General features: G+C 38.6%; 1 protein-coding gene across 1 annotated transcript in view; it reads left to right on the forward strand.

Moving 5' to 3' along the window:
• Positions 1 to 27,107, forward strand: part of PREX2 (phosphatidylinositol-3,4,5-trisphosphate dependent Rac exchange factor 2) — a 187,643-nt gene that overhangs the window by 154,352 nt on the left and 6,184 nt on the right. Inside the window, exons 29-30 of the mRNA XM_059395513.1 lie at positions 14,989 to 15,091; positions 21,671 to 21,738. Of these exons, the coding sequence (XP_059251496.1) occupies positions 14,989 to 15,091; positions 21,671 to 21,738 (171 nt within the window). The remainder of the gene's footprint in view (positions 1 to 14,988; positions 15,092 to 21,670; positions 21,739 to 27,107) is intronic.

Genomic DNA, 27,107 nt, shown 5'->3' on the forward strand with positions numbered 1-27,107 from the left:
GAAAGGTACCCAACCTATGCAGTTAAATCCTTCAAAACGAAACAGAAATGAAATACATTGGTGAAACAGTCCAGGCTGAAACATTTAAAATGCAGAAAAGCAGATTCAAACCTGGTGGCTATGGTAATTAAGGTCCTAACTCACACACAGATGTTTCACATTCACACACATTTTTAGCATAGCAAATACATCCTCATGTGTCTAAGTGCTCATTAGCCATCCGCGTGATCGCCTCTACACTAACCTCAGCAATGGAAAAACCATGTCCGAGAAAAACACACCTTAATGGGCTTGACTGCAAAGGAATGAAGAATGTGGAATATTTTTGCCTGGTAGTTGATTTTTAAGCCTAGGCTTAAAGATATATGCCGAGAACTTTCAGAGAATATATTGAAAGTTGCAGTAGAAAGTCCCATTATTTTTAATGGGACTTTCATGGCTAATTCCCTGTGCAGTGCTGAAAATGTGCCCCTTAAGCTCGATTGCTTTTTTTGCCTTAAGATATATGGAGTTAGTGGAGTATTCAATTTGGCCGTGCTTCTGCTGCCAGGATCCCGCTCCAGCTGTTGCCCATCTCTTCTGCATTCTGTTCGGTGGTTTTGCACAGTGCCCCTCTCTGCCTGCTGTCCTTTTGCCTTCTTTTCAAATGCTCATGAACACTTTGTCTTTCAACTCTCTCAGGCTGGGATACCTAGGAACCCCGAATGGTTGTGGGAAGATTTCATCAGTACTGCGCATTTGACCAGAGTCAAACAATAAGCTTGAAAGCATCAATAGACATCCAGAGGTTATTTCTAGAAAATCTCCTGGACACTTGGCTGAGCGATTATGGGCTTTTGGATTGCAACACTTGTTAGACTGTCACTCACATTTTCTTATACAGAGAATGTAAATATTTATTATCTTATTAGATGTGTGTGTGCGTGTGTATCAGATGAGTGAATTTGCTGAAAACAAATATCTGTTGGCCCTTTTTTTCATGTGAACGTATGTACGTGTTTCATTTGAAAAGCGCCTTCTCTGTTACAGGGGAACAAAGACATAGGCGTTAGGTTTTGGAAACCCCTGTAGACTTGTGGCAATTTTCTCAAGCTTTCCATTTGTCACAAACACTTGGCTAAAGGTGATCAAGGTAGGAAAGATCAATAGGACAGCAGCGGGCCTTTCCATATTAATTTTGCAGAGACTTTATGAGTGTGGCGAACCATAGCATCCACCTGGGGAATTGAGCAGTATGTAACGTATTGCATCAGCCCTCAGCTATACAATTCTTCCTCGGTATAAGGTAATAAAAGGGAGCCGGGAAAAGAAACAACATTAAACAAATAGTTTCTTCATTCAGGTGCTTCATTCCAGTCGTCAATAGACTTTCCACATTGGCGCTCTGTGCTCAGTACTTAAAAGTAATTAGAAGCCAGAATAAATGAGATCACGGCAGGAATGAACATGCTTTACAGAGAACAGTGCGTTTTATACAGAGAAATGCAAATCTGTAGTAGAGAAGCCATGTAGTCTCCCTTTAATTTATTTTTCCTACTTGATGGCTGTACAAGTGATATACTTGCTTAGCAAGCTTCAAATCTAAATCCTTTTTAATCATGAATGTATTTTCATATTATGGGGTGTACATTCATAGTGAAGCAGTTTGGGCTGGCTGAATTAATCTCTACCAAAACAATGCTTTTAAAGTATAAATGCTGAGACCAAGACTATGATTGTTGAATTATGGATGTGGGGAGCTGGAATTTTCTAAATGCAGTAATCCACATGATGTGTTTTTGGTATGATGGAAAGAGCCCTGAATTTTGAAACAGAAAACTGGTTTTGTTTTGTTTTATTTTATTTATTTATTTATTTATTTGACAGAGAGAGAGAGAGATCACAAGTAGACAGAGAGGCAGGCAGAGAGAAGGGAGAAGCAGGCCCCCCGCTGAGCAGAGAGCCCAGTGTGGGGCTCCGTCCCAGGACCCTGAGATCATGACCTGAGCTGAAGGCAGAGGCTTAACCCACTGAGCCACCCAGGCGCCCCCAGAAAACTGGTTTTGAATCCTGTTACTTACTTGCTGTGTGACTGTGATTACATCACTTGGTCTCTCAGAAACTTTATAATGATTTCTTTCTGAAAAAGATGGCATAAGGAATAAATGAGCAACGTGTGTGAAAGCGTATACTGTAAAACACTGAGTTTTTCTTTCTTACTCTGTGTTTCTGATAGTGAATTCATCTTCTCATTATAGAGTTAGATATATGAAATGCATCTGTTTAAAGTAATTAGCTCATTCCTACTAATGTAAGGGAGATCTTGTAAGAACTATTTCACAAAGCACAGTAGTTGCAAAGTAGGTCTTAAATGTTCTCACCACAAAAAAGAAGTGGTTAATTTTGTGATGTGATACAGGTATTATCAAACCTTACTGCGGTAATGATTTTGAACATATAACTCTAACAAATGAACCTGTTATGTACCTTAAACTTGCAAAAGCTTATATGTCCATTATATCTCAAGAGAGCTAGATAAAAGTAACAGTAATGAGTCACAATCACATGAAAGAGGAGTATGAGAAATATGAGTTAACTCCTCTGATCTGTAAGAAATAGAATACACAAAACACTGGGCCCTAGTAAAGCTATTTTTAGAATCCTCCTTGGGTAGCTTATAGAAAATCATTCAAGAGCAGTTGAACAGGATCCCCTTAAATTCAAGGACAGGAAGTTTTCTTTCCTGGTGTCAAAAACCAAGAGTATGTGTTAGAATAGAGACAAATATTTAGGAGTTGAAAAGAATCAGGTGCTAGCACTTGTTTCTTCGTTCATTCACTGGGGGAAACCATGGAGCATCACTGTGTGACGTACACTGTGCTGTGCCAAACCAGAGCGATGAGAGAGTCCTTGGGTCACTGCACTTACAGTACAATGTCCAACTGACAGCTCAGTTGGTTAAGTGTCTGCCTTTGGCTCAGTTAATGATCTCAGGATCTTGGGATCGAGTCCCATATTGGGCTGCCTGCTCAGTGAGGTGTCTGTTTCTCTCTCTCTCTCTCTCTCTCTCAAATAAATAAATAAAATCTTTTTTTAAAAGTGGGGGGTGTCTTGACAAAGAACCACCTTGGAAACCAGACAGCCATACAATGGAGCATTGCTTCTCTTTAGTGATGACAATAGGAGAAAAATGGTCAGAGGATTGACTTTATATGAAATGACTCAAGTAATAGATTTATAAGTTTCTAAGCACAGTAGAGAGGAAGAATATATAACATTGAGCATGTGAAAGAACTCATTCTGTTAGGGTTTCAAATGTTTTCTTCTGAACCCAGATATTGATAAATGATAACTGGACAATTTTGATGAAAGTAATTAATAATGAATGAATTTGGGATTCCTGAGTGGCTCAGTCAGTAAAGAGTCTGCTTTTGGCTGGGTTATGATCTCAGGTCCTGGGACTGAGTCCCACATCCAACTCTCTGCTCAGCAGGGAGTCTGCTCCTCCCTCTGCCTGCTGCTTTCCCTGCTTGTGCTCTCTCTCTCTCTGACAAATAAATAAAATCTTTTTAAATTTTTTAAAAAATAATTAATGAATTAATTTAAGAATAATTAATTGGAAATACTGTGACATATATTTTCCAAGTACTACCAAAATTCATCCAGAGTTGTTAATCAAAAGACATGGTATGAGCTGCGGTTACACCCAGAGAAAGGGAAGGCAAGCCATTTTTCATAGAAAAGCCATATGCTATTTAGAAGCCATAAGGGAATCTGTGATTATGTTTTTACTAATATTTATTGTCCCTATATTACATTTATTACTTCAACAAGTTTATTTGAGCAGTGAACACTTCTTGAACAAACACATACAATACATTGAGCAAATACAAAACATAAAGAAATGAATCTTACCTTTGAGGAATATACTTATAATACCATTGGCACACATTAAGAATTCATGTAATTTTTTTTTCAGTAAGTATGTATGGAACACTTACAGAGTCCTGGGAAGTACGTAGAGTCTAGGAAAGCAACTGTGGGTTTAGATACCAGTTCAGCTCCTGATGGTGGCAGTGGTAGCAGTAGTAATATTAATAAAAATTGGTAACATTTGTTTAAGAATATACTACATGCTATGCCCTGTGTTAAGTACTAGATATGGATTATTTCATATAATCCTGGAAACAACACTCTGAGGTGTGTATATCATGAAACTCAACTGAGGAAACAGTTTCAGGAGCTTAAGTAACTCATCGAAGTTCCCACAGTGTTAGCAAATCCAAGCTCCAAATGGGAAGTTTACCTGCAATGCCTATGTTCTTTAGCCCTACACATTTCCCACAACTATGGTACGGCATGGTGAGAGGAGTGATGGGTGACACAGACCAAGGATTCTGAGATCATGTCCATGAGGGAACAGTGCGTGAGAACTATGTGAGAACTACGGGTGATTTCAGAGAACTGTACATAGTAGAGTGGAAGAATGAAGAAGGAAAACTAGGCACCGTGTTGTGATATTGTGAACATTTTGTATTGCATGTTAAGAAGTGGGAAGCCTTTGAATATTTGCATTCTCATTTGCATTTTTTAAAAGATTTTATTTATTTGATGACTGTGAGAGAGCAGGTAAGCAGGGGTGGGAGGAAGGGCAGGGAGAGAGAGAGAAAAAAATTTCAAGCAGACTCTGAGCTAAGTGCAAAGCCTAAAGCAAGGCTCAATTTCAGGACCCTGAGATCACTACCTGAGCCGAAATCAACAGTGGGATGCTGAGCCACCCAAGAGCCCCTTTCATCTGCATTTTTGTTTGGGGTGGAGGGTTAGCAAAAAGTAGTTTATTAAAGCAAGGGGACAGGACCTGTGGGCAGAAAGAGCTTCACCGGGGTCAAGAGAAGTGGCCCATTATATACCTACAAGTTAGGAGGGGGAGGGAAGGAAAAAGGGAGGTTTCAAAAGAATTTTCATATGCAAAAGAGGACCTACAAGATACCAGAGGCCTTGCCATTGTCAAGTTAAGGTTGTTTTTTCCTCTAGCTTAAGTGATCACCTTTGTGATGGGGTAAAAACACTAGGAAGAGGCAAGACTAGGAGAGTCAGGAGAGATTGTACCAAAATAGGCAAGAGATATTAGTGGTGCTCCTAGAGAGGAGAGATTTATGACACAGAAAGAAATAGGAAATTAAACTAGCATGAAAGGTACTAGACTGGAACTAGTACAACTAGTACAACTAGTACAACTAGTTCCACTAGGTGGAACTGTACAAAATATTCATCTCTTATAATGGATGAGTTTAGTGTGACCGCCTGGGGGCTTATAACATTTCTCAGTCTGGAGGTGAAACAGTGGGTAAATCATAAATAACTAGACAGATTTTAGGAAAGCAGTGATTTTAATCTTGACCACACTCAACTCTGGGAAGGTTTTGTAAAAATGGGAACATTGAAGATACTAAAAATATCATTTCACAAGAAAACTTAAAGGAATTAGATAATCTCTACATCTTATTTCTTCTAACTACTTTCTTACGAGAGCCACTGTCAATGGAGAAACTTGGGTGTTTTCCCACAACTGCTTGTTTTATCATAGTTGAATAAGGCCAGGAGCATGAGAAAAGCACAAAGAAATAAAGTCACTTGGAAACTGAGCAGAATCATTTATATTTTTCCAACAAGAAGAAATGTAGCTTTAGTTCAAAGATTGTTGAAACTAATCTGCTTTAGGCTACCCAGGACAGAAGTTCAGCCGATGCTCTCGAGTGCATAAAATCAGGCGATCAGCAGAGCCTTCCATCTATCATAAAAAGCTTCTGTGAGTGTGCAAAGAGCAGCAGTAGCTGCTGTATTTCAGTTTACTTCACCTATTCCATTCTCTTGAGATTGAAATAGTCATTATTTCTCTGTGAAATTCGAATGCCGCCCAGGTAATCAGCTTAGCAGAGTCTCTGGGAGAACCATAGGTGATTAGAGTCCTAATCACTTGTTTGTGACAGTCACTTGCACAAGTATAATGGGTCTGGCTTTTAATTAAAGGAGAAAAAAAGACTTCTGTAGAAAAGGGGGAAATTATTTCGTGTTTTAAAAATGTCAATCTGTAAGACTAGATGTGCACACCTATAACCATAAAAAGACTTACAGCTCAAGTGAAGAATATAATCAAAATAATAGTTTCCTCGGGATGTTCTTCTATAGAGACTTGAGGGATGCATTTGCCCTAGGGGAATGTTCTCCGTCTTGTTCCCATGACTAACTGGCATCATCAGAGTTACAAAGGATGGTGAAAATGAGGTGGTACACTGGGAAGTCCAGAGGTTAAAAAAAAACACCAAAATCAGAATGTAGAATTCTGCAGCAGAACAAAACTCACTGATTTCAGAATTGTGTGATATTTGCTTCACTTTATATTTTTCTAGTACAAAATCAACTCAAGCTTCATACTGATGCAAAGGTTTCAGATGAGTTTCAGTAGTTAGGCAGTTTCTACAGATGGTTAAGGGTCATGTCTAATGTCGCCATTTGCAAAACTGGTCAAAACTGTAGTTTGACATATGGTCCCTTAAACTCACCCCCATGCATGCCTTTAGATGTGGGTATGTGTTTCCCATATATCCTATTTTTTCAAATAAGAAATTATTATGCTAATTATACTGCAGGAGCACACACAAAAAAGAGAATATACTTCTCCAAGTACCCCAATTCTATTATTTTTGCACTAAACAGTTACAATCGCTACTCAAGAAGCTTTTGAAGTCTCAACACGTATCCCTAAATCCAGTGAATCCAGTGGGTCTTCTTTGGAGGATAGTTTTCCGTTGTAATTAAATATGTAACATTATTGAGGGGTACAATAGAAATTTTCAAAATAATGTTTAGCCTCAATTTTACAAATATGGGGAAATAAATAGCAAACCATCCCTTGCTAAATGTTGCATTTTCTACTTTAATATTTCTCATTTAATCTTCGACATTGTGTTAATTTATGGCAAATTATTGTGGCAGCAAATTCAGAGCTCTTCATCACACTAGTGTTGTGTCAAATCTGAATGACCCTTCTGCACTAGTAAAAGAAAAGTTTGCGATCACTCCCAAGAAAGAACAATGTAATGATTAGCTACTAAGGAAAACAGCAGAGTCCTGACTGTGAACTAAGAGTCTCAGCAAATAAATCCACTTTCAGAAAACAGAGCTCGAAGCCATAAACCTCACATGGTTCTGGTTTCCCACATCGGTTTCCCTGTGAGTTACTGTGTCACCCTTGTGGTCCAAAAGGGGTGATGTGATACATGTCCCCAAAGGCTCAATTTAATGCATTTCAACCCTTGGGAACTTGGCTTCCTTGTTCAATACAATTTGAATCAACATTAAATGAAGCATTAGAGCTCTGAAGGTTTTAAAAGGTAATTGGGGATTTTAAAACCCCCCAATTTTTTTAAACAAGGTAACAGAATACAATTGATGTTTTTGTATGGAATCATGGTAAATGGCCAAATATGTAGACGATTCTTGGGTTTTGAGAATCTTTAATGTAATTTATTATAGAAATGTCATGACTCATCTTAAAGAGAAGGACTAGCATTTTTCTTTGAAAAAAACAACTAAAGTAACTTGCTTCCAGATTTGAAGTCTTACAAGGTGAACTAAATATAGTGTAATAGACATGAGTTAATAAATGGTCAAAATACAACATGTTGCATTTAGAGTAATTTAGGAAAATAAGGTTTGTCTCTCCAATGAGACTTAGTTGACAGAGAGGTTTGGATGCTGATCTTTTGTACCCTGCCATCTGGAAATTGGACTGGCCAACAGGAGGCTCTTTCATATACTATCCCTGACCCTTTACTCTACAGTTTGACATGTAAAATAAAATTGATACCTGAGGTCTAGAATCAGTTGGGACAACAATATGAAATAAAAATCACAAAGATGCATATTAGACGCATATTGGACGCATATTAGTACCAAATTATAGTCAGGTGAACCTACTTCCACTAAACCCCAGTGTATAAAGGAAATAGTCATAGAAGTGTGTCATTAACTTCATGAACTTATCATAACCATATAACATCATCATTTTGTAAAACTAATAGAATCATAAAATTTTATAAAAATTAATCAAGGTCATTTTAATGAACATCTTTTTCTTTTTAAATAAAAAGCAGAAAGAGCTTCTGTAAATAGTTAAAATACAGCAGGTTTTGGGAAATGGGATTTATGAAAGCCCACATTCCTCTGATTTTCCAAGTAATATGTTGCCCATAATGAGTGCATGTAGGCGGACTTCCAGTGTGAGCTCAGGAGCAAAGAGGGATGGGAACCGCATTACTGCAGGCATGACTAAGTGATCACACATGCCACTTCTGGTAATTCTTATAGAACTTTATGCAGCCAATATGCCAGTTTTTGTCATTTCATAGATGAGAAAATGAGTCAGAGAGTAGAGGTAACCTGGCCCAAGTCCTACAAGGCATCCTCAAATCCCAGTACCTCTGGTTGGGATATCCATGTTGTCAACTACTATTCTACATTCAGAAAGGTTGTGGTATTTTGAAAGACACTCGAAAAGTGGACAGGCATTCCTTAATTGCAGAAAGATTCATGCAGTGGTACCAAGATGTTGACCACAAGCAGAACGGAGTTCTGGGGAGGGTTGGAATATAGCTGGGGTGCTGGGAAGATGGAATGGAGCATGGGAGACTAGTTGATAGAAATCCTTAAGCATCAGGATGAAAAGTTTGCTCTTGTAAATGCTGCCTGGAAAGCAACTGAAGATGCTTTGAATACAGTATTGATAGCATATTAAGGATTCATGATTAGTAAATTAGTTTGATAACTTGCTTAACAAATTGTTGATTTACATCACATAATGTAAATGTTGAAATTTTTTTCACATCAGCCAAGGAAATAAATGAAGGACTCACTTGGTCCTAAATTCTGACCCCCAAGGCCATACATGTTGGGGCCTAGACTGCTTCTCTAACTTCATCTTCTTCTCCACTCCATGTGCTCCTGCACACTGAGTTCCACACTTGCTCTTCGGCAGACAGAACATGCATTAACCTCAGGGCATTTGCACTTCCTCTCCCTGAAATGGTCTTTCTGATAACAGCATCTCCCTCTGCCATTGCACCCACTTCACTTTCTATTCCCTTAAAATTTTCACAGTTCTGGATAACTTATTGCCACTTGGTATATGTATTTGCTTCTTATTTTCTTTCTTCTTCCCCCTGAAATTTGATCTCCAGATCAAATTTTTTTTCTGTTTGCTGTTGTATCCCCAGTGTATCACACTGGAGTGGATAAAGATTTGGGGATCTGAAGTTAAGTGCCCTTTTCAAGAAAAAGAATAGAAAATTTATGAAACAAAATAGAAGTGAAACTTAATATTTATTTGGAATGCAAAAATAGTTACAAAGTTTAAAGTGCTAACAAGTACCACAAGCATTATAAAATCTGAAAGGCAAAACACTGTTTTTATTACTTGATTGCTTGACCCACCTCTGCACTTTTTTCCTCCACAGTTTTTGTAACAGATTCTCCAGACCGCCTCTTCAATGTATAATAATCTTGTGATATAATCTTCTATAGAGAGAATGGGAAAACACTTTAGTATTTTTTCTCTAGCATGGCTGATCAAATTTTTTTAAGAAAAATTATTGATTAGTGGGCACCTGGGTGGCTCAGTGGGTTAAGCCGCTGTCTTCGGCTCAGGTCATGATCTCAGGGTCCAGGAATCGAGTCCCACATCGGGCTCTCTGCTCAGCAGGGAGCCTGCTTCCTCCTCTCTCTCTGCCTGCCTGCCTCTCTGCCTACTTGTGATCTCTCTCTCTGTCAAATAAATAAATAAAATCTTTTTTTTTAAAAAAAAGGAAAAAAAAGAAAAATTATTGATTAGAAAAGCCTTTTAGGGGCACCCGGGTGTCTCAATGGATTAAAGCCTCTGCCTTCAGCTTAGGTCATGATCCCAGGGTCCTGGGATCGAGCCCCACATCAGGCTCTCTGCTCAGCAGGGAGCCTGCCCCCCCACCCCACCGCCTGCCTCTGCCTACTTGTGATCTCTGTCTGTCAAATAAATAAATAAAATCTTTAAAAAAGAAAAGAAAAGGCTTTTAATTTCAACACTGTTGCTAAATCGCTTATAAACTTTTAAATTGTTGTCAAAAATGAGAACCCCTATAAAGTTCTATAGCATATGAACCATGACATTTGGAAGAATAGCAGACTAGCTTCTGGCTCTATACATTTCTAGCCTGGTTTTCCCTCGACCACATATAGCCCTGAGTGTCCCAGGATATGAACACTGCATTACAACCTTGGGTCCTGCTCTTCCTTTTGAACATTAGGGGAGTGAGTTTGCACAATGGGTGGTACGAATACTCTGGACTCCATTTCTGCACCAGGAGTCTATAATAACCTAACTAGAAATGGAAGTAACTGTGAATCACATACATAGGTTCTAGTCAGCCTAGCCTAAGTGCTCTATAATACTACATTCTTTAGCTCAGTTCCAGATAATCCTGGCCATTTGAACACTGCAGAACACGACAGAGGGAAATTGCGGTAGACACGGTAAAGACAGCAGTCAGAACCATTTGCAGTTAAAACATTCTGTTTCTGCAAATTTATAAAAGCATGTGACTCTGTGAACAATGTGCTAGGGATCCATACGAGTGAGGAACACTGATTTCCAATCGTTTTTAGCTTGATAGCCAATCTCCTTCTTCCAGCATCTCATGGCACTTGTAGGTACAAAGAAGACACTCAAAAAATATTGTTCAGTGAATGAATGAACAAAAGTTACTTCTTTGTGACTCTTCCATCCCACAGTTAAATCAAAGTGCCTTTCAAATTAAATCGGACCCCTTGACCACAGGTTACATTTATCGTATTAAAAATGTGCTAAATCTCTGATGCAATGTGGGATCTATTCTTAATACACAATATGTCAAGAAGATTTATTCATTATAAGCACAGATATATTGACCCTTTCTTTTTTCTTTCTGTGGGGAAATTCACAGTTTCTGCATAATTTTATAGCCCTGTCAAATACATTTTCTCAGGAGTATACCCTAAGCAGCACTGTCACTCTTACTGCTCAAATTATGGAGCAACTTTCTTCAGTGCATATGTTATATTTGTCTTTTAGAAGGACAAAGTCTACTCTGTGACCTTTATTTTTTCATTTTTGTGACTCCCAGGAAAAAGGTTGTCTAAATTTTAAAAATGACACTATAGCTAGAAGGAGCTAAAGACCGAAGGCCTGTATTTTCCAGGATGGGGCCAAAATATAGATTTCTTTAAATTTTAATTCAACTGCCTAATGTGAAAACAGAGCTAGAAAGGAAATCTGTGAGTCAGATAAGAACTCTTGTACTCAACAGATGTGCCTAGGATTCCCAGCCGTCCTAATGCTCCTTTATTCTCTTGCCCAGAGTCAGCAGAGCTGTCTCAGTGGTAATCACCAAAGTACCTATAAAATGAAATGATCTCTTGTAAAACCTGACTCTGAGTATCCATTTATGCACCATTGAAAAACCATGTGCCACTCTGTGGATCTGGAATCTTTCCGAGAATGCTAGAATCAAAATGCTTCTTGCAAATGCGGAATTTTTCCAGTTGACATTCAGATTGATAAAGCTGAGAAAAGAGAGAAAGCTATGAGGCTTATAGTGATATATTAACAGCAAAGTTGCGGGCTTACTGCTAGGTTTTGTCCCACATGCCTAATCCAGACAAATGGAATCCTGTGATGCCATGAAGGAAAAAGTAGGCCTCAATTGGACAAATTGTGAATCAAACTCGGGCAGTATTTCCCACATTGACCTTGTTGTATCTTTTTAAATACACTTTTTTTTAAAATACACTTTTTTAAAGCTTTTTTTTTTTTTTTTTTTTTTAAATATGTTTGAGAGAGAGAAGTGGAGCGAGTGAGTGAGAAAGAGAGTACGTGTGGGTTGGGGGGCAGAGGGAGAAGAAGCAGACTCTCCTCTGAGCAGGGAGCCCGATGCGGGGCTCCATCTCAAGATCCTGGGATCATGACCGGAACTGAAGGCAGGTGCTCAACCAACTGAGCCGCCCGAGTGCCCCTAAATGTTTCATGTTTTGTAAAATTTTTGAATTAATCTTAGGACCTAATTAAAACATACACAGTGGTTAGTATGGACGGGCAGATATAGCTAGACAAAGTTGTCTGTTTTGGACATGGTAGTGAAAGAAAGCATACATCCATTATAAGGAAGATTTTTCCATTAGGTGATATATGCGTGATTGGTTTTAAAAAATGACACTTTCAGGTACCTTCTCAGAGAGCATGGTGTTGACCACACTGATTGATCAGGAGATTACAGTAAACTCTTCTAAAGTCTCTGGCAGATAATTTGCTACTCTACTGTTGTTTATTACAGCCCGAAGGAGGGAGAAATAAATCCGTTTAAAAAGATTTTAAAAATGGATAAAAATTATGGGCTACTTGTTAAATATTCTTTGTAAGTCAGTGTTACAAGCAGATGAGGGCAAGTCATGTTTTATCTAGAAGAACAGACATATTTCAGTTTGATTAAAAAAAGATAAAGATTAAAAAAAAAAGATAAAGATTTTTTTCCTAGTGTCGTTCAGTCAGTGTAATGAGGGTTATTGATTAAAATGTTAGAATCAATAAAGACCTAAAATTGGAGTAGAGGAGACAGTAAGGAGGAAAAAAAGGTTATGGTCTGTCAAGTAAGCTGACAATTAAATGCTTTGTGAAAAATTGATTTTTTCAGCGTGAACTGTCAACTGTACTCCTTGGCTCTCTCAGGCATGTGAGAGCATGTAAAACGACAAGTATCTATTGTTATCAGACTCAAACGCTAAATATTTGTAAATATCACCTACTACCAAAAGCTAATTGTAACATTCAGCACATCTGACTATGTTTTACTAATGCTTTTTAAGGAGTTTTGTGTCATGTTAATGCTTGTCAGGTCTATGAATAATAGCCAATGAAACTTAACAGGTTTCTCCTTAGATTCCAATGATGCATAATAATACAATTACACATTGTCAGGGTCTTTCCAAAATTTAAGCAGGAATGTTTAAAGCCCCTTACCCTCTTTTTCTTAACTCATCAGTATCAAAATGTGGCAAGCGTGTTGGACTTCTGTAGTCCAACTACCTAACCCAGGATAGGTGAGTTAGCTATTCCTCATGTAGAAGGTCTCCAGACCTTTCGTTTGCAAGAAAAAACTGGACAGACCTGGATAAATTCATGTGTAAAAAAAACACCAAACTACAGGTAGGTAAATGCAGAAACAGGAAAAAAGACAATCAAAATACCCATAAATGGGGGGCTTAAGTGGGTACGAGAAGAATAAATGAAAGAAGATGGGATTGGGAGGGAGACAAACCATAAGTGACTCTTAATCTCACAAGGCAGACTGAGGGTTGCTGGGGGGAGGGGGTTTGGGAGAAGGGGGTGGTATTGTGGACATTGGGGAGGGTGTGTGTTTTGGTGAGTGCTGTGAAGTGTGTAAACCTGGTGATTCACAGACCTGTACCCCTGGGGATAAAAATATATGTTTATAAAAAATAAAAAAAATTATATTAAAAAAAATACCAATAAATGGAAAAGTAAAATATAACAAAATCTGCTCATATGAATTTTACACAAAACATCAAAAAGTAATGAACATTTTAGTGAAATGTATGTAAAGGGTCCCTAAAAAGCAATTCAAAGACGAGCACCTGGTAATGTTAGCAAATAAATAGGATCTAAGAACTGCCAAAGAGAAAAAAAAAAAAATGTGGAAGGACATAAAGGAAATGCCTTGAAAGGGAAGGCAAAGGATGAAGGCTCACCAATGTGAATTCAGGGGTTGAATTCTGAATTTTCTCAAGGTTGCTCTGGGCATCACATTCCTGTTTTATTAATTAAAAGTTCCTTTTAAAATTTTTACAGTCTTTTAGATTAGGCCCAGGAAGCATTCTTTTTAAAATACCAATTCTTTTTTTTTTTTTAAGATTTTATTTTTTCATTTATTCCTTTGTCAGAGAGAGAGAGAGAGAGAGAGAGTGAACACAAGCTGGGGGGGGGGGGGGCAGGCAGAAGCAGAGAGAGGAGTAGACTCCCTGCTTATCAAGGAGGCTGATAAGGAACTCCATCCCAGGACCCTGGGATCATGACTTGAGCTGAAGGCAGATGCTTAACCTACTGAGCCACCCAGGTATCCCTTAAAATATCAATTTTGATCATAGTGAATATTAATTTCACTGTTTATTTTTCTAAGTTATTAGGCGTAAATGGGTATAGATCTATTAACTATCATTCAGACATGTATGAAAAATATTAAGAAGTCTCTTCTTTTAAATTACATGAAACACCAGTAAAGAATAATATCTGATAATAGATTTTATTATAATTCTGTTTAACTGTATGTATATAAACGTTTTCATAAACATAGTTCATTATAAATTTGTTAGATTTAAATAGTTAATTTAGGACCTCCATCATCGAGCTCTATAAACTCTTTTTAAACAGATGTTCTAGGGACCCCTGAGTGGCTCAGTCAGTTGAACAACCGACTCTTGTACTCAGATCAGGGTCTTGATCTCAGGATCATGAGTTCAAGCCCTACATTGGGCTCCACGCTGAGCGTGGAGCCTGCTTAAAACCAAAACAAAAACAGGTGTTCTGTGTAGAAAAATCTATGGTTCATTGTCTAGCCGCTTCCATTTTGGCTGGCGCTTTTTGATTATGCAGTTAGGGTAGGGGAGGGAAATTAAGTTTCTCTCTATCCTTCTGAGTTCTTAGCTGAAACCCTAATAGTAAAAAAACAGATTAATAAGAGAAAAGCAGAGATTTATTAACATGTAAACTTATGACTACCTGGGGGGGATACCCAAAGAAAAATGAGTAACTCTCTGAGGAAACAGAGTAGGAGGAGTATATTCTATCCCTCTTCATTTAGTAACCCAAACTGTCTTGAAGTGCTTAATGGGAGCCCGAGGCATTTGACTCGCTTTTGCTTTTGCACACAGGTGCACTCTGAGCGTGACCCTGGAGCAGGCCATCATTCTGGCCCGAAGCCACGGGCTGCCTCCCCGCTACATCATGCAGGCCACTGATGTGATGCGGAAGCAGGTAAGTCTCATGCACTGTATAGGGACTGTTTTACAGGACCTGGATTTGAAACTACCTTTTAATCAGGATTTATCAATTTTTGTCAGAATAATCAGCATTTATCAGATGTCTCAAGGGTGCCTGGATTTGAGGGACATTTTTCCAGGCTCAGAGGGTAAGTATGGACAAGAAACACTCCCAGAGATGAAGGCAGTACAGACATCTATATGAAGGTTCTCCAAGAAATGTAGCCAAGCTGCAAAAAGAGATGTCTGAAGAGGTAACCTGAAGGAGGAAAGGGGTTGATCAGGCGTATCGGGCAGGAGTGGATTTGGGGTTTATGTAAAGGATGAAGTCAAGGGATGCATGGCACTTTCGGGGCTTTGCGGGTGATTTACTAAGGCTCTGGAAATACATTGAGGAAGAGGGTGGAGACAAGGAAGAGGAAAGAATTGAGGACCCTGCTTGCTCCTGGAGCTCCCAGAGGGAATGCCAAGCCATGCTAAGAAACTTGTGCACTATTCTGAAGATAAAACACATACCTTAGATTTTGCTTTAGAGGATGAATAGCAATTTTAGGAATGTCTTTAGGTCACTGAAGTATTTATAGGTGAGAATATACTCTCTTATCAAGAGAATGAACCTTTGGCCTAATACCCAGTGGTATTTGAGATATGACAGTTTGGTTTTTAACTCATAAAATTCTTTTAAAAGATAAGAAAAATACACTAACCTCCAATGTGTTGATTATTAGGAAAATGTATTTAATCTAATAGAAAAACACAACTTGGTAGAAAAGCAAAAGAAGTCAGAAAAGATCAATTTTATATTTTCTTCTGTCACATTTTTCTCAGGTTACCACAGAAATTAATTTAACAAATCTCTACTTACTCACTTGGTTTGAATTGCCCAGTGATAGTGAGTGACTTTGTTTGTTTGTTTTTAAAGATTTATTTATTTTCGAGAAGGAGAGAGAGCATGGGCACACATGGGGGGAGGAGCAGAGGGAAAGGAGAGAGAGAGAGAGTCTCAGGCAGACTCCCGGCTGAGCTCAAGCCCAGTTCAACTCAAAGCCCATCCCACAACCCTGAGATCAGGACCTGAGATGAAACCAAGAGATGCTTAACAAACTGTGCCACCCAGGCACCCTAAGTAACTTCGTTTTTAAGATATGCTTTTGTAGTTAAAACTGCTTTATTTACTCAGTACTTAGTGTATAACTCTTACACAAACAGATAACTTCCTGTGGGTTTGCTCCCAAGATTATAATACAGAATGGAAAGAAAGAAAGAAAAAGAAATCCATGGAAACAGTCATGAGGCCAGTACCAGTTTAGGGTCTGCAATTCAGAAATAAGGTGCAACAAGTGGAGATACATTGTAGCTTCAGGCTTCAGGTTCCCAGCTAGGAACCCTGAAGCTAGAGACTGAAAACCAAGATCTCACAAGGTCCAAGAGGAATTTGCTAAGTAAATGTTAGATCCACAAGAAGCACAGGACACACGGTGGTTCAGCTGGGAAAGGGCAAATGCAGATACAAAGGCCAGCAGATTTTGGAAGGATTTTTTTGGGTGGATATACAAATTTGGTTTTAAAAAAAGTAGATCAAGGTAAACTTGTAATTATCCCTATCAGGTTGGGTTTGGAATGCCAAAAATACATAAAGAGACTAAGCATTGTTTCATTCTATTTCCATTAGAGTAAGTTTACAATAAGACTTGAAGGAACCATCTCAAAAATCATGGTTTATGGCAAGACTAAGAGACTGGTATTAGCCTGTTTTAGAATAATCTAGTACAGGAGTAATGACGGATTGGCTAGATATACATTCATGCTAATAATCAAAACCTTTAAGTTCTCACAACTGAAAACAGAGATAGATAAAATAGAGAGGGAAAGTAAAAATCATTTGTAAGCCTTAATGACTTGTTTAACTGGTGCAAACCCTTCTGAGGATACAATGTACATAAGATATTTACATATATTATTCGTATATATTATTATATGTTTATAAAATATAACTTAAGGCAACTGAAAAGTTAGGAAGTTTCTTATCAAATCCTGGTTGATTTCTAAACTTCCCTGATTTTCAGTGTTTATCACTTCTTCCCCCGTCCATATTTTTATAATAAATACATTCAGAATAGATAGCTTCTCTCCTTTGTGACATGTTTCTCTGCTCCAAGTGGCTTGGAGACAAAGAACTGATTTCTGACTTCTTCATGAAGGATCAGAGAGCCTGGGGCCCCTCTCGATGGAGAAACCAGGCTAACCTGGTGCACAGAAAGATTTTTGCAGTGTTCCCTCTGTTGCTCATCTTCTCCCAAGGGTTTAGCTGGTACAGGCAATGGGAATAGCAGTTGGGATCCACTCAGCAAGCCATCTTTTCCCTGCATGTAATCTGAGTAGTTAGAACACTTGTGGGAATCAAAGATCTAACTTTTCTGTTCCCTTTGCCTTTCAGCCATTTAGATATAAATCTCTGGACACTGAATGGTTGGGATATTTTCTAGGTTAATGAATAAGATTCTCTAAGATCTTTAGTTTCCTTTTTAGGAAGAAGAAGCTCTTTAGCATGATTTCTTCTTCTGACTGCAATATTATTTTCATGTACAGATTTTGTATGTGTCCTTTTCATAGATTTGTTGAATGCCCTGGTTGAGTTATTGTAAGGAAAGCTAAAAGATAGCAGGCGGGGTCCCATGCCCCTTTTTGATAACGATTGTCATAATCCTAGGCAGCACTTTTACATAACCAACGGATCTCATTAATAAAAGGCTTGAGGGAAAAGTTCTCATTGATATTAGAGACAAAGCTTTCTATACTACAAATTATACATTCCAAGTATTATTTGGTGGAAGCCAATCTCAAAAATGTTTTGACCTTTTTAATAAAACTGGAATTTCAAAGAATTCTGTCTCTTTACCTACAATATCAGGGCATTATATTGGGCACCAGTAACAGACTAAGGAAGATGTGATTCTTGCCTTATCTCATGGTGGCCACATGGGGGCAAATCATCATGACACAGGCACCAACAGACAAGTGGAATTCGACTTCAGTGTTTTAGGCCAGAAAACAGGAATAAATGAGTGGCTAGACTGTGAGCCCCTCAATGGCTAGGACACTGAGTATATTTGTTCTGGCGTCACAGGTTTCCTAGAATAGTTCCTAGCAGAGGGTAAATGCAAAATGACATGTGAGCAATGAATTAGTTTTAACTAAGATAATCAGGAAAAAGCCTTCATGCCACAAGTTATAATATGATAGTGGCTTAATAGCATGGAGTCTTGAGTTTAAACAACTTCAGTTTTAGTCCAAGCTCCAGTGTTTACTGTCTATATCGTATGGGACAAGATTCCAAGCCTCGCTCTTACTTAGTTTCCTCATTATTAAAACAAAGATAATAATAGCACTTACATCATAGTGGTGTGAGGATTAAATAAAGCAATACACTCCATGTACTTAGAATAGTACCTGACACAATGAAGAACCAATTAATTACTGCCCAAGATGGTATTTGATTTGAGCCTGCGGGGATGAATGTGATGTGGACAGGTAGGAAACAGGAGAGAGAGGGTATTTAGGAAGAGGGAGCAACATGAGCATGAGCATGGGTGTAAAAGTGAAAGTATCAGGGCACCTGGGTGGTGCAGTCACTTAAGCATCCAACTCTTCGTTTCAGCTTAGGTCATGATCTCAGGGTCATGAGATTGAGCCCCGCATCAGGCTTTGTGCTCAGCCTGGTGTCTGCTTAAGTTTCTCTCTCCCTCTCCCTCTATCCCTCTGTGCATGCACCCACTCTCACCACCCCTCTCTTTTTCTGTCAAATAAATAAATAAATCTTTTTTTTTTTTAAGTGCAAGTATCTGGCATGTTGAGTATATGATGAATTATAGAGTTGAATTCATTTTGGAATATGCCAGTAATTGTTCAGCATGATAAGCATCAATTTATTTGCAACCTTTTAAGAAAGTAAAAGTCTTTCATTAGATTATTTAATGGAATATTATGGAACCAAAGACAAAAGCAATCATATATAAATACTATAGTAAACCTATTTCTCACAAGGATATGATTCAAAAATTCTAAAACTAATTTATAAGTATATTAGGCTCAGATAGATAAGTAAATGTATTGTAAATAATGAGAATAAAATTTCTTACTGTCAGAAAAGAAAGTTACAAAAGGGAAAGGGAGAAGGCTGTAATCCAGAATGAACCCTGTTGCATGGGATTGAATCAGAGGTAGCAGTTTGAACTGATGGACACACACACACACAGATATACATAGATGTAGAAATAACTATAGACATCTGAGTATGCTTGCCCTAGTCACCTAGCCCTGTCTACTGCAAAGACCTAGAAGCACTTACATGCCAGTAGTAGCAATGAACATACCCAGGGTCCAGATCTTGGGTTCCAAATATAATTCTCCATTAAAAAGAACCAAGGATGCTTGGAGAAGTGGTTAACTTCCAGCTGAGACAGAGAAGATGAGCCTGGAACATCCCGAGGTACCAAAAAATAAGCAAGCATTCAAAAATGATTGTGATTCCTTCAGTAGGACATGAGAAGCCACCTAAAGGAGTTCCTAGTGGTCTATCTGCAACAATTTGAATTTTAAAAAGTATTAATAATAGAAATATTGGATACTAACTCAGAATAAAATAAATATTTATAAATTCATGTTGATTTAAATAAATACTTGAATAAATAGATAATGGCTTTGGGAAGAACAGATGACTCTTATCCATAGAAACATTCCTTCCTAAATGCTACATTATCATTGTTGCAGCAAGATACATCAATGGAGATTAAAGCCAGTGAGCAAAGTTTGAAGAGAAGCTATATATGTGCATAGTCTCATAGTATCTTCTCCAAATTATTAACTACAAAAAGAGAAGTAGAAGATGTACAGTGGAAAAATCTGACATACACCACTTGAACCAAGTGCCAAATTAATGGCACCAATGATAAGAGGTAAAGCCATCCTATAATAGTCAATGTCAGTGATTTCATGCTCTGAGAAGGCACCAAATCACTTCTTGCCCAAAGTGCATGTCCTCTAATCATGAGGAAAGATCTGACAAACCCAAATTGAGAAACATCCTACAAAATAAAAAATATTAAGTACTCATCAAAAATATTAAGGTCTTGGAAGGCAAAGAGAACCCGAGGAAGTGCTGTAGATCAGAGGACCAAGGAGACAAGAAAACAAAATGCAGTAGGGGATCCTCGATTGAATCCTGGAATAGGAAGGGGACACACGTGTGGGAAATGGTGAAATTTGAATAAGACGCTGCATTGTTCTAACGTTGATTCCCTGGTTTTGGTCTTCATGCTATAGAGTGAAAACTCTTTGTTCTGCTTTTATAACTTTTCTCTAAGTTGAAAAATGCTACAAAATAGTTCATTTTTTTAACATTTGAATTGTGATTCCTAATTTCCTTTCCATTTGTCTTTCTTCCACCCCCACCCCTTTTCCCTTTCTGCTTTTCTTTACTGGGTCCATCTTAAGAAAATAGGTTTTGTTTTGCTTTCTTCCTTTTCTCCTTTTCTTTCTCTCCTTCCCACAGCTCAGAAATTTGGTAGCAGGAGAGAGAGAGTTTCAGAGTTCTTTTTAAACCACTCTCTTTCATCTTTTCTCAGCCCCAAACCCTGGTGTTTGGTTCTATGTAGTAACTGATTCTTGTTAGGAACTGAGTAATGATGATAGCTTCATTCATGAACTTGAGAGATTGTGAATCCCATTGTCTTTGAACTTTAAACTTTGAGGCAGAATTCTTACATTTCAGAGACCCATATGCCCATGGCTTGTCCTGAAATTGCTTTAGCACTATGTAAGAAATGTTTTCTTGATAAATACCGTGAAGTTTAAAATAGCTAATTATTCAACTAAGGACAAAACAGGTGCATGAGTGTGATAGAACTGTGATTTCTGTTCCACGAAAGTGGGAACACAGCAGATATTTGTGTCCTGCTCATTTCTTGTCTTCAACCTCTGAAATACTGCTTACTTCTAGGAATAAAGACCTAGCTGAGATAATGAACAGGAAGCTGTGATTAAATATATTTTGAATGATTCGGATGGCTACCGAAATAAGTATCAATCCTTTGGAACAATGTATCAGCATATTTTGATTCCTAAAAGCGTTAGTTATGAAAATATTCAGATGATGATTTCTCTCTTCTGCTTCATCTAGTTTCTCTTGGTGTTAAATATGCTGTGGAAATACATACTCTAGGGACGCCTGGGTGGCTCAGTTGGTTAAGCAGCTGCCTTCGGCTCAGGTCATGATCCCAGCGTCCTGGGATCGAGTCCCACATCGGGCTCCTTGCTCAGCAGGGAGCCTGCTTCTCCCTCTGCCTCTGCCTGCCATTCTGTCTGCCTGTGCTCGCTTTCTCCCCCTTCTCTCTCTGATAAATAAATAAAATAAATAAATAAAATAAATAAATAAATAAATAAATAAATAAATAAATAAAAATAAAAAAAAAAAAAAAAAAAGAAAAGAAATACTCTAGGCTCAAATGTTAACGGTATGTTAAATAATTACTAATACCATGTAGAGCTAAAAAATTACTTTCCCTGCTTCTTTCAGGGAGCAAGAGTTCAGAACACAGCAAAGAATTTGGGAATCAGAGACCGAACCCCACAATCTGCTCCAAGGTAAGTGACTCCCCAGGTCTGCTCTTTGGCAAAGGGCTGGCCACCATTTCCCAAGCAGCATCATTTACAGCTAACGCACCTGTCCCAGCACATTGTCTAGTGCAGTCCCAATTGTAAGCATGCAAACTGGCCTTGTAAACACTCTGTGGCTAAATGTGACTAGGCCTCTATGATCTCTGAATTCAGAACTTTAAGGGAAGCAAACTTAGAGGTAATAGGTAGAAGTCTTGACATTATTCTGTTTTGCAAATTCCATCATGAATTCAAAGACAGAAGTCCACACAGGTGCTATTGAAATTTGTATTCCAACTGTAGTGAACCAACACAATGCCATTTTTCATTTCTGTTTCTATGCCTGCCCATGCCATTACCTTGGGCATGATTGCTTCTCCCATCTATGTCTGTATGAAAAACTTCTTAAGCACAAAACCCAGCTTAGATGTTCTTTCCTCTTCAACATCTTGGATGAATTTTCTCCCTCTTTGTGCTCTTATCATCTGGTATTGGTCTGTTTTAGCCCTTATCATATTGTGTTACAAAATATTGTTCCATGACTCCTTACCCAACGTAAATATGAATTCTTTGGAGGCAGGAAATATGTTTTTTGGGTTTTATTCCCTGTTCATCATAGTGCTATATAGTAGACACTGAATATTTGATTTCAAGAATGTATGAATGAAAAAATGAATGAATGAGCTTTTTCTTTGGGATCATACAAATATTCACAGTTCACATGTCATCAAAAGAAAGGACTCGAATCCACCTTTAGAATAAATGAACATGGGAACAGCCATCATAAAAATGTTAATTTCATTTCCCTGGTGACATTAGGGTAGGCAGCCATCTATCTTGAAGTGGGATAGTATTAAATGATTTCTTTTACATTTGATTGTTTTTATACATTGGCATTTTAACAAAAAGTAGGCTCTTCCAAGCACTGTCTCAGATAAGACATTCTTTGTTTCCATTTACAAAGCAGTTACCAGAGTGAGAATGATGACTGTAGCATTTATGAAGTTACATTTCATTCTAAAAAGTATGTGGGTGGTGGAAGTACTTTGGAAAGGGAAAACACATTTTCCCCCTGAAAATGGATGGAGCACTCATGTTCTAATTGTGTTTATTTTTAGTGCTGACTCCTGACTCTAATCCTCCAGTCTTGTTAATGTTATCTTTCATAGTTGATTAGGTTAGAAAGACTTTATTGCTAAAGAATCATTTCACATAGTCATTCTCTCTCTAACACCTTGAGCATTCATATATATTTGGATAACAGACCCAGTGAAGTGTTGAAATCCCAATAACAAAACAAGAGAACGGTTTAGCAAGGTCTCCTTAGCTAGAGCTTATAAACACTAATAAACAGGGGGGTTAAGATAAGACTTCAGCATCCTGATCAATAAGCCAGTACACAAACTGAATACAAGAAAGGAACCTGATGAACTCACTTTTTTCTTTATTGGGATGTGTTTTAAAATACTTGAACTGAAACACAACAAAATAAGCCAACTGTAAAATTGACATTTTTTACAAGAGAGTAATAATTCCAAGGCAGAAATCTAGAGTAATTTTTAAATTTCATTCTATTTATTCTTTCTTTCATTCTACAAATATTTATTGAGGACTTGAGAGATGCATAGCACTCTGCTATGCCCTGTGGAGAACATAAACACAAGATAGAAACAGTTCCAACCCTCAAAGATATTTCAGGTAAAGAGATGAGAGGGCAAAACATAACTGGAAGGAAAGGCAGAATGTGAGAAGCACACGATGAGGGGGTGTGGAGAGACTCCTGAGGGCCCAGAGGGCCAGAGATTCCACCCAGCTGGGAACTGGGATTCCTGCCCAAAGATACCAAATTGAAGAACAAATCTGGCTTTCAAGGACAGGCCACCCATAGACAAGTCTGGGGTCATATTTCTGGAAATATCTTCATGGAGGAGATAGAGTTTGCTATCTCTGCCTGAGATAATATTTGGTTCAAATCCCTTACTGATCTTTCCCATAGTTTTCCTTTCCCCATTCACTCCTTAAAATTCACCCAGTCAACAAGATGTTGGATTTTTTTTTCCATATGTTTGTAGATGTCAGACACTGTGTTAAAAGCTAGAAATAGAGACTTAGTCCCTTCCACAAGTCAGTGGGGTGCAGTAGAGAGACAACTGAATAAAATGAGGACAGTATCCAAAGTACTGTGGCAGACATAGGCACAGCTTGCCATGAGAAACAGAGAGAAGGGGCATAAAACTCAGCCTAAAGACAGAGGGGAGGTTGCAGAGGGTTCCTGGCCCAGTCAGCATGGAATAGATGTCCTCCACAGATGATGCAATCACACCAACGCCTGAAGAGCACATCTTGCTCTGGGAACTACACCCAAATCTCTGTGACTGCTGGTTGAATGTTATTTAAGAATGATGCAAGGTGAGTCTAGAGGCACAGGCAAGGACTGCATCAGGAAGAGACATGTGTGAGATACTGAAGAGCTCTGATTTCACTTGAAAACAATAGGGAGGCATTAAAATGCAACTTTCCTGTCTGGAAGATTTAAAATTTCAAATGTATCTCTGTCACCATTAAGAAGATCCATCTGAGGGAGCTAGAGCTTATCATGCTTGGCGAAATAAGTCAAGCGGAGAAAGACAACTATCATATGATCTCCCTGATATGAGGAAGTGGTGATGCAACATGGGGGTTTAAGTGGGTAGGAGAAGAATAAATGAAACAAGATGGGATTGGGAGGGAGACAAACCATAAGTGACTCTTAATCTCACAAAACAAACTGAGGGTTGCTGCGGGGAGGGGGGTTGGGAAAAGGGGGGTGGGGTTATGGACATTGGGGAGGGTATGTGCTTTGGTGAGTGCTGTGAAGTGTGTAAACCTGGCGATTCACAGACCTGTACCCCTGGGAATAAAAATATATTATATGTTTATAAAAAAAAATTTAAAAAAAAGATCCATCTGAGGACAGCTAAGACAAAGCAGGTGCTTGAGAGGAGATGATCATAGTATTAAGGATGAAAAGGAGAGGATGGCTCAAGAGATATTTAGGAGACAAAATTAATAGTCTTTGACACTAATTGGATGAAGGAGGTTAGGAAAAAGGAAGATTCTAGAATGAAAACCAAATCTTTGATTTGGGTGACAAGGGGCAAATGGTTCTATTCACTGAGAAAAAGAAGCAAAGTGTAAGGCAAAGAGGCTGAGCTCATCTCACTAATACTGGGACTGAGGATCAATGGGACACCTACGGGGAGATGCCTCTGTGGGCAGTACTAACCATGTTCTTCCCCCTCACTGTCATGTGTTGCATCTTCAGATGAATAAACTTAATCTTCATCAAAGACCAAATATTACATTTTAGATGTAATGGCACACTGGTCTTATTTTCTATTATGTCACAAAACCTCGAAACTACTGTGCTATGATAGCTTGATTGTCTTTATTTGTTTAATTGTGAAGCAGCATCCTATAGAGGTTACAAGTGAAAAACATAGTTCTGAGTCCCAGCTCCTGTTTGTGACCTTAGTTAGCCCGGTTATTTATTTTCTCTGAGACAGTTTTCTCATCGGTAAGATAGGGAGAATTGCCTTGGGACAGATGATTATTGACACTCTAGCCTTCAAAAGAGGCATTTGCTTTGCAGTCTCCCTTAACACAGCTTTTATTTATGCCGTGTAGAAAGGTAAAGGGCATGATCTATAGATTGAAGTTTGAAAGTTCTACTTCCGGCAGTTGGGGACTGGGCTGGAAATCCAACTCTAAGATGGCACCAGAGCCCAAACAGGAAAAGAAGAAAGTGGAGCCAGGAACAAACCTTTTCATGCAGGGGCCCTGGTGTGCATGAGTGGAATGAGAATAGGACAAGTGTCCTAAAATGTTGGGCAAAACCAGGCCTCCCATTACCTAATGGTATAGCTGCCAGAAAAACAAACGCCTCAGTGCAGGGTTAAAGTCCAGCTCTTAACTATTACATTTTGCTTTCCAACTTCATCTGCCTGTTCTAAATTCCCCAAGCCCCACAATTTCCATTACAAATGTGTCTGAACTCAAATAACCCTGAGTCACTTCCAAGAAACCTCACAGAAGCTGAATCTGCCCAGCTCTACAGTAGCCAGAGCTATTATTTCATTAGGTGATCACAGGGAGTAGCCTTTTTGCCAATTTGCAAGGCAGACATTTCAAAGACTTGTCTACCCAGTGGCATTAGCTCCATTATGTGGAAACGTGCAGTGCAAGGTAATGGAATGTCATGGTGCAGCCCAGAGCTCATGGGGGTAGGACATTCGCTACCCAGCTTACGGTTTCTGTTCTACCTGAGTAAGGCCACTGCCTTTCCACTCATTAGGCAGCGCTGTCAGGGAAATGAAAGGATAGAAATTAAAGAGAAAAAGAACTTTCCGATCATTCTATTATTCCAGTGCTGGGAATGCATTTCGAAGCAACACCATATTTTTCAACTGCAAAGGCAACTTTGAACTATATCAGCCCAATTTAATGTATTATTTTCTCCGGGAAGGATGAAAAAAGCTCTTCTGATGTGAGATGTCCTTATTTCAGTATTCATTTTCTTCTGTGGAGGTGACGTATAGAGTATTAAGCACCTTTCAGACTTGAAATACATTTTGCAAATCTCCAAAGGCAGTTACTTTTTCTTAGTTGTTTCCAAACATGGACAGTTTATTTTGTTAGCTAGGTTTCTAACTCAATATTTGTCCTTTTTCGGTCCTTTCCCCCCTTTGATTTAGAATTAGCATGGGAGTAAGTGGGGAAGGAAGAGGAAACATAATTTGCTGAGTTTTTCAACAACTCATGTAAATTTTGTCCAATTTAATCTATAAAAGAAGTTTATCACCATAGCTACCCCTGAGTTTGGAGTACTTTTTAAAAGGAGCAAAGTTGACACCTGTACCTGGGACATTTAGATCACAGATGAAGCTCTGAAGCAGGGCCAGCATGCCCACGGAACTGTAGGACTGGACGTGTCTGTAGTCGGACACCCAGCCAGCATAGTCCCCGGATCTTCGCTCAGCCTACACCTTCAATAATGAGTTTACCCCGCCTGGTTACTGGCTGTCCTGTAGCATTTATGTTCCCCTTAATTTCCTTCTGGAGCTATTATACAACCATTCGGAAGAATGGGGAACTCTGGAACTTCTACAGTCCTAGTTCAGTTCCCCCCCTCTTCTTGCCTTCATGCTCAGTGACCTCCGACACTGAGATATGAGATGCTAAGAAGGAGCACTTCCAGGCATCTCCACCAGCTCAACTAGATGCCTCGACCCTCTTGAATCTCCACCTGATTCTGCTGACAGATGAAAGGAAGGATGGAGAGCTGGGCAAGTATTCCCCAGGAAACACCAGATAATGGT

This window comes from Mustela nigripes, chromosome 3, assembly GCF_022355385.1.
Source record: "Mustela nigripes isolate SB6536 chromosome 3, MUSNIG.SB6536, whole genome shotgun sequence".
NCBI classification, from domain to species: domain Eukaryota; kingdom Metazoa; phylum Chordata; class Mammalia; order Carnivora; family Mustelidae; genus Mustela; species Mustela nigripes.